General features: G+C 42.0%; 1 protein-coding gene across 1 annotated transcript in view; it reads left to right on the forward strand.

The window, feature by feature from the left end:
* Positions 1-1,772: 1,772 nt before the first annotated feature.
* LOC121688533 (checkpoint protein HUS1-like) overlaps positions 1,773-7,142 on the forward strand; it is an 11,553-nt gene continuing 6,183 nt past the window's right edge. Inside the window, exons 1-8 of the mRNA XM_042068193.1 lie at positions 1,773-1,816; positions 2,269-2,385; positions 2,941-3,068; positions 3,395-3,530; positions 3,581-3,621; positions 4,319-4,426; positions 4,540-4,614; positions 5,414-5,513. Coding sequence (XP_041924127.1) covers positions 2,334-2,385; positions 2,941-3,068; positions 3,395-3,530; positions 3,581-3,621; positions 4,319-4,426; positions 4,540-4,614; positions 5,414-5,513 — 640 coding nt within the window. The 5' untranslated portion in view covers positions 1,773-1,816; positions 2,269-2,333. The remainder of the gene's footprint in view (positions 1,817-2,268; positions 2,386-2,940; positions 3,069-3,394; positions 3,531-3,580; positions 3,622-4,318; positions 4,427-4,539; positions 4,615-5,413; positions 5,514-7,142) is intronic.

Raw genomic sequence — 7,142 nt, forward strand, 5'->3', positions numbered from 1 at the left:
GTTTCATTTGGGCAACTTTAAACATCCCTATACAGGCTAAAGCTACCTTTAGTTGTGTTGTAGCGTACTGTAACGTCTGGCTTTAAACAGCTGTAATGCAGTCGTTCTGACAAGCACACCAATTGCTTAGCCAACCTTGTTCTTGCCCATCTTGAATAGCTCCTCTAGCTTTGCTGCCTCCATCCTTTCTGTTTTCGTTGTTTAAACTTGTGATATCCATGATGAGTATTGAGTTAGTGAATTAGCTCAACATTGTGTGCTGATAACCATATAGAAAGCCGAGTAAAAGAAGACAAGTAGCCTATGCGTGCCAGCGTGCGTATTCTCTCCTGCTCAAACATGTGTGCGCGTTAATTTTGAAGTGTTCACTAATTTTACTTAATAGAAAATTGTAAATAGCCTGATGGCATGCAACTAATGGGATACTGTGCATAGTTGGAAAGGTATGGTAGGCCAATTTGGTGTGAATATACACACACACAAGGTAAATTTTCTCTCGTTGTTGAGTGATGGTACGCACAGTGCGTACGGACGTACACCTGCAGGCGCGCCTGAATCAGACCTTTCAGAATAAGGATAATAGCCTAACGCTAATAACAAGCCTTGCCAAACTTATGGGTCATTAAGTAAGAATACAAAATAATTGTTAGATTAAGTACATTATGTTAAAACGACATGGACATTAGGCCGAACTTCCGACGTATTTTTTTGCACACACGTTGGCTCTGCCTGCTGCGCTGCCTGCACAATGTCCTCGGCTTCGCGAAATCAGTGCATATTCGCGCCTAATTATAGAACGTCAAAAAGAAACAAAGTAGCCGGGCTGCATTCAGACACTTAGCTGCCGTCGGGGGCTGCATGCAGTCGACTCAGACTCTCTACGGACAGTTTTTAATGTTTATCAGAAAATAACTACTCAGTATTCTGATTGAGTATAATTTTCGGGACAATTAGGGCAGGATTCGGGATTCGGGACAACTGCTTGGATATCGGGACTGTCCCGAATTTTTCGGGACGTCTGGTCACCCTACTTAGATCTTTTTTCGCGTACCCCTGAAATCAGTCCACGTACCCCTGGGGGTACGCGTACCCCAGTTTGACAACCGTGGGCCTATAGAATAACAAAAACATGCTCTATAGGCTACTGATAGGACTTGCATATAGGCGAACACATGATAAAGCCAAGGAAGGAAAATGATAAGCACATACACTTTATCTAAAGTGTTTACATTTGGACTCTTATCAGAGAGCCTCCATATGGCGTCATGTGATTAGGCTACAGGGAATGAGGCTCTCTACAGTACTGGCAGCCTAATTTAGACAACATTGAGTTTCCTGAATTTAATTAAATGACATAAATTCCATGAGTTTAGATGTTAGATAATTTAATTTTAGGAGGGAAACAACATAGGCCTACATCAAAACAGCCCCGCAAGTCAAAAATATGCAATGCATTAACATAAACTTTGGACAGTAGCCTAAACAGCATCTAACATTACACATAGGCTATATTCTCAAAAATATGTGTTCATCATGCCGTAGCCTTGTAATAGCCATGCCATAGCCTTGTGACAAAATAGGCATAACAACACCCTGCGCTATATATAATGTTCTTTATTACCATTACCATATAGAAAGATGTGGGACGCAGAACTTTGGTTGATGTCGGGCTCCCCCTAGTGGACTTTGGTGACGGTAGCCTACTCAGTTCGTTCGGTACTGAAGTCTGGGTAGCACTTGTTTCCTTTGGGAAGAATAATATTGTTGAACCATTTTCTTAGCGGGACCTATGAGCGGGACGAAGGCTCTCTGCCATAGACATAATATACATAGACGCCGCATTGGCTGCTGGAAACAAGAAATGCGGCCGCCATCTTGGACCGGTCATACTCCTCATTGCGTTGCAGCAGAAAACACAAGATGACAGCACTGTGCAGCATGTTCCTGCTCAAATCGGCGGACCATACTCGGGGGATTTACTTTTCACAAGTAAGATTTAACATTACCGTACTATTGGTTGTATTTTGTATTTTCGAACAATGTGGCCTGTATCATAGCTACATGTATGACCTTTGCAGCAAAAAAAACCGCGTGAAAATCTGTTCGGTATTCAGTGAGATATGATTAATTAAGTGTGCTGACAGCTCATTGCACCGGCCAAACAGATTACACTGAGTGGAGTGGATGACCGGTCCAAGATGGCGGCTCCAAATCTCGTCAGCGCTAGTAGGGAGCAGCGGTCGATGCGGCGTCTATGTATATTATGTCTATGCTCTCTGCAGTTAACTTGTCCCAAACGATTTTCGGTCCCAGATCACCATCTTTAAACAGCCATGAAGTTCCGATCAAAAATGATTGACGTGGGATGTCTTAATCCCTTCACGCGTATGTTGTGACGCCTTGTTGTTTAGTATGTCATACTGTCTATGGTCGATTTATGTTTACCATTCTAATGCGATCTAGGGGAATTTGGTTACTGAAGCTAAGAAGCTAACCCTTTCAGTATGAGTGGATAGCGAAGCTCTTGTAGTTTGGCCCTGAGCAGTCCCTAAAATGCTGCATTGTGTTCAGGGATGGATTACTCTGCATTGTGTTCAGGGATGGATTACTGCACGGGCCTACCGGGCCCAGGGGCCCTGAAGCCCAAGCCTTTGCATGGAATCATTGCCTCAATATCAACAAATCAGGATGTAGGCTAGGAATCTGATTGAATTTAGTATTGGCCATCCCCAAAATCCACCAGAATACAGGAAATCACATCAAACAAATTAAAAATGTTCTGGGGGAGGACCCCCACCCCCCTCCCACATATACGACAATAAGTGGGGGGCCCTTAATATATCTGGGCCCAGGGGCCCGAAAGTTCATGATCCGCCCATGATTGTGTTTCAAGAGAATTCAAACGTATGGTTATACATTGTGTTTTGTTTTGCTCATCAGGTGTTGTGAACACGATTGCTAAACTGAACAAGACCTGTGTCCTGCGACTCACTCCTGACAACCTCTACTTTGTGCTCTCTGGGAAGGTGTCCAACGGCGGGGTTAGCATGTGGTGCGAGTTATTACAAGTGGGTATATAAACAGCTATACGCGCTTAAATCCCCTTCTTTGAGGTGTGTATGTATCAAACACCTCATGAGCACAGACTCCTCATATAGCATGTCTGTTTTGTTAACCTGTGCTGGCAATGCAGAGCTATTTGGCTTAATGAACACTTCCGTTGTGCTCACTAACTGCATGTTTGAATTCCCTGTGCTTTCTTTGAGGAGCTTCAGTATGTAGTGTCTGTTTCAGATCAAGCACCTTATGATCACAGGTTCCTTTTATAACATGGCTAAATTAACACATCCGTTGCTCTCTCAAAATAGCACCTGCTTATGGTTACTCTTGACAGGTGAACTTCTTTGATGAATATCAGATAGAGGGTGTATCACCAGATGCCAATGAGATATGTCTGGAGTTGGCTCCAGAGAACATATCGAGAGCTCTGAAGACAGCACAAAACGCCAAGTCCGTCAAAATCAAACTAACCAAGAAACACTGCCCCTGTCTCACCCAAGAAACACTGCCCCTATCTCACCCAAGAAACACTGCCCCTGTCTCACCCTTGCCGCAGAGCTGGTAAGTTGCATCATTCCCTTCTATTAAAATTCAGCATGTCAGACAAACCTGTCAGTTGAGACTGCAGTCATTAGGTGACATTTACACCTTGTAAGTTAAAGGTACTCTAAGCGATGCCACGCGTTTTTTAGGCTAAAACATTTTATGTCACTTACTGCAAACATCACCTAACCAACCGTTAGCTGTCTGTGTCCTGAATACACTGTAAAAAAACGTGATGTCTGTGGACAGCACAGGCTCCAAAAACGGCAACAAAAACAACCTGGGCAAACCTAGCCCATAAAAACATAACAAACTGTTCCAGCAAATCACAGACAAGATGCGCGTTTAGGAGAGTTTCAATTTCACAGGAGCAGCACAGGAGGGGGGGGGGGAAGTAGAGAGCTAGCTCTCTGTTTTGTTTGAAAGTCAACAGAAGTGACATTACCCAGCATCGCTTAGAGCACCTTTAACCTGTTTGATGAATATCAGATCACTTAGAGCACCTTTAACCTGTTTGATGAATATCAGATTGCTTAGAGCACCTTTAACCTGTTTGATGAATATCAGATGGAGGGATGTATTGCTGCACTAACATGCCCTTGTCACACTGCACCTTGGTTGTTCCCTGTTTTAAGTGGCTTTGGATAAAACTGCCAGCTAAGTGTTTAAGTGTAAATGTAAGTATATGCACTTTATTTGTGTCCCTCCACCAAAGCCCTCGTTGTCCAGTGTGAGTCGTGTTGTCACGCACGATATCCCAGTGGATGTCATACCCCGGCGTATGTGGCACGACTTCAAAGAACCCAGCATGCCAGACTTTGACGTGAGTGGCAACATTGTGAAGATCTTCACAACTAACATGTTTTAGTGCCAAACTAATTTTGCAACCCTATATGTCTGTAAAAAATGACATGTCCATAGTATACTGTTTTGTAGGTCAGCGTATATTTGCCTCATCTAAAATTAATGAAGAATATTGTGGACAGGATGAAGAACCTGTCCAATTATTTGGTGAGTGAAATGTAGACACAATATCTTTATTACATAAGCACCACTGCCATGCAAGGAGTGGGCTCATTGGCCTTTACATCACTATATTGTTACATCACTATATTGTTTGGCCTTTACATCACTATATTGTTACATCACTATATTGTTTGGCCTTTACATCACTATATTGTTACATCACTATATTGTTACATCACTATATTGTTTGGCCTTTACATCACTATATTGTTACATCACTATATTGTTTAGCCTTTACATCACTATATTGTTACATCACTACATTGTTTAGCCTTTACATCACTATATTGTTTAGCCTTTGACTTCTGTACATTTTTTCGCTACAATTTCTCTGTAAGAGACAGAGGAATGAAAGGAGGCATTGAAACAAATAAACGCAGATTATTAATTTGGAGAGTGTTTGGAAATATGTCCAATTCATTTTCTTATTTCATTTCATTTATTTATGTATAAGGACAACTCACATTAATCAACATTACTTTATTTATGTATAAGGACAACTCACATTAGTCAACATTACTGTCAATGTAGCAGTGTTAGCCAGCTGGCTAATTTTCAACTGCAGTCCTTTGGCAGGATGTTATAATAAACATCTACTGACTTGGCCAGTTGTTCTTAAATGGCAGCTTTTGAATACAAACAGTAGAATGCCGGGGCATGGACTCCTCCTGTTTTTTTGTTTGTTTTTTTAAATATAAAAATAATTTCTCTGTCATTTGTTTCTTACCTGTGTTTAATGTTTGCTATGCTTTGGAACACTTGAATGATTGTGCTTGATTTGCAGGTCATTGAAGCAAACCTCAGTGGTGAGATGAATCTGAAGATTGAGACTGACTTGGTGGCCGTGACGACGCACTTCAAAGACCTTGGGAACCCACCGTGGGGTATGACATACCAAAGATTCTATAGTTAACTTTATCAACCGTCTCTGGTATGACTAAAGATTCTATAGTTAACTTTATCAACCGTCTCTGGTATGACTAAAGATTCTATAGTTAACTTTATCAACCGTCTCTGGTATGACCAAAGATTCTATAGTTAACTTTATCAACCGTCTCTGGTATGACCAAAGATTCTATAGTTAACTTTATCAACCGTCTCTGGTATGACCAAAGATTCTATAGTTAACTTTATCAACCGTCTCTGGTATGACCATGACTTGATGTAAACGGTGGGCAAACCACCAACTTCATGAGTAGTGTCTCATGCATGAGCTAAAGCTATAGCGAGGTAATGTAAAAACTATTAGCTATAGCGGGGAAGTGTAGAAACTATTAGCTATAGCGGGATAATGTAGAAACTATTAGCTATAGTGGGATAATGTTGAAACTATTAGCTATAGCGGGGCAGTGTAGAAACTATTAGCTATAGCGGGATAATGTAGAAACTATTAGCTATAGCGGGATAATGTAGAAACTATATAGCGGGATAATGTAGAAACTATTAGCTATAGCCAAAGTCCTTTTAGGCAAGTCCCTCCACTCGGCGGCCATATTGCAACGCTTTTTGAGCACTCATCGGGCATCCTATTCGGCAGAAATGCATGTGCGCAAGGCTTCACGACACCAATCTTGCTCCAGCAGCGAGTTCAAAACACACGATTGGCACGATGTCTTCACAACACACCATATGATTGGCTCATTGTATACACCTCACACCACATGATTGGCTCAATGTATTCACCTCACACCACATGATTGGCTCATTGTATTCACCTCACACCACATGATTGGCTCATTGTATTCACCTCACACCACATGATTGGCTCATTGTATTCACATGTCGGCGTTTTGCGGAGGAAGGGGTTGGATATGTGTAGACGATGGCCATATTGGCGTTACAAACTAGCCCCATGCATTTCTATGGAGGAATTTTTGAGTGCTGTGTCTCCTCATTATAAAGTCTCTGCTATAGCGGCTATTGCTTTGCAATAACGAACTGTTTTATCATTGTTCAGCAAGCGATCACGGCAACAAAGTTGTTGTTCCTGGCCTGTGAGCCTGTCTTGCCACATTCGTTCTGTGATCTCCTTGCGCTGTAACTGTCTTATCATTGTTTGCAGGAGTCACGCAACGTGGGTAAGCTAGTAGTTTTGTGCGAGTTGTTTGGTCCTTTGGTGTGCACTCCATTCGCTCCGTGATCTCCTTGCATTAGAACTGTTTTACCATTGTTTGCAGGAGACACGCGACAGTAGCGAGGTTGTAGCAGCTGGCCCACTTCTCTGTGTTGTCCCGTGCTCTTTAAAAGCGCTCTTGTTGTTTAGTCGTGAGCGGCGCGACTTTAAGTTGAATATAGATTACATACTGTAGGCTACTGGGGAGGGTTTCCTTAGGGGTTTTCCTGGGGATTATTATTTTGTCTTTTGGGGATATTTTTATTTCTACATTTTCCTTTCCTCCGGCGCCGGCCTGCCTTTATTGTAATCTAATCTAAACTGTAAACTGAAAGCAATCACGTTTGTGCTCTAGTTTTGGAGAGCTTTTCTTTTTGTTACCATGATTTTGCTATTTATT

Source organism: Alosa sapidissima, chromosome 17, assembly GCF_018492685.1.
Source record: "Alosa sapidissima isolate fAloSap1 chromosome 17, fAloSap1.pri, whole genome shotgun sequence".
NCBI lineage: Eukaryota > Metazoa > Chordata > Actinopteri > Clupeiformes > Clupeidae > Alosa > Alosa sapidissima.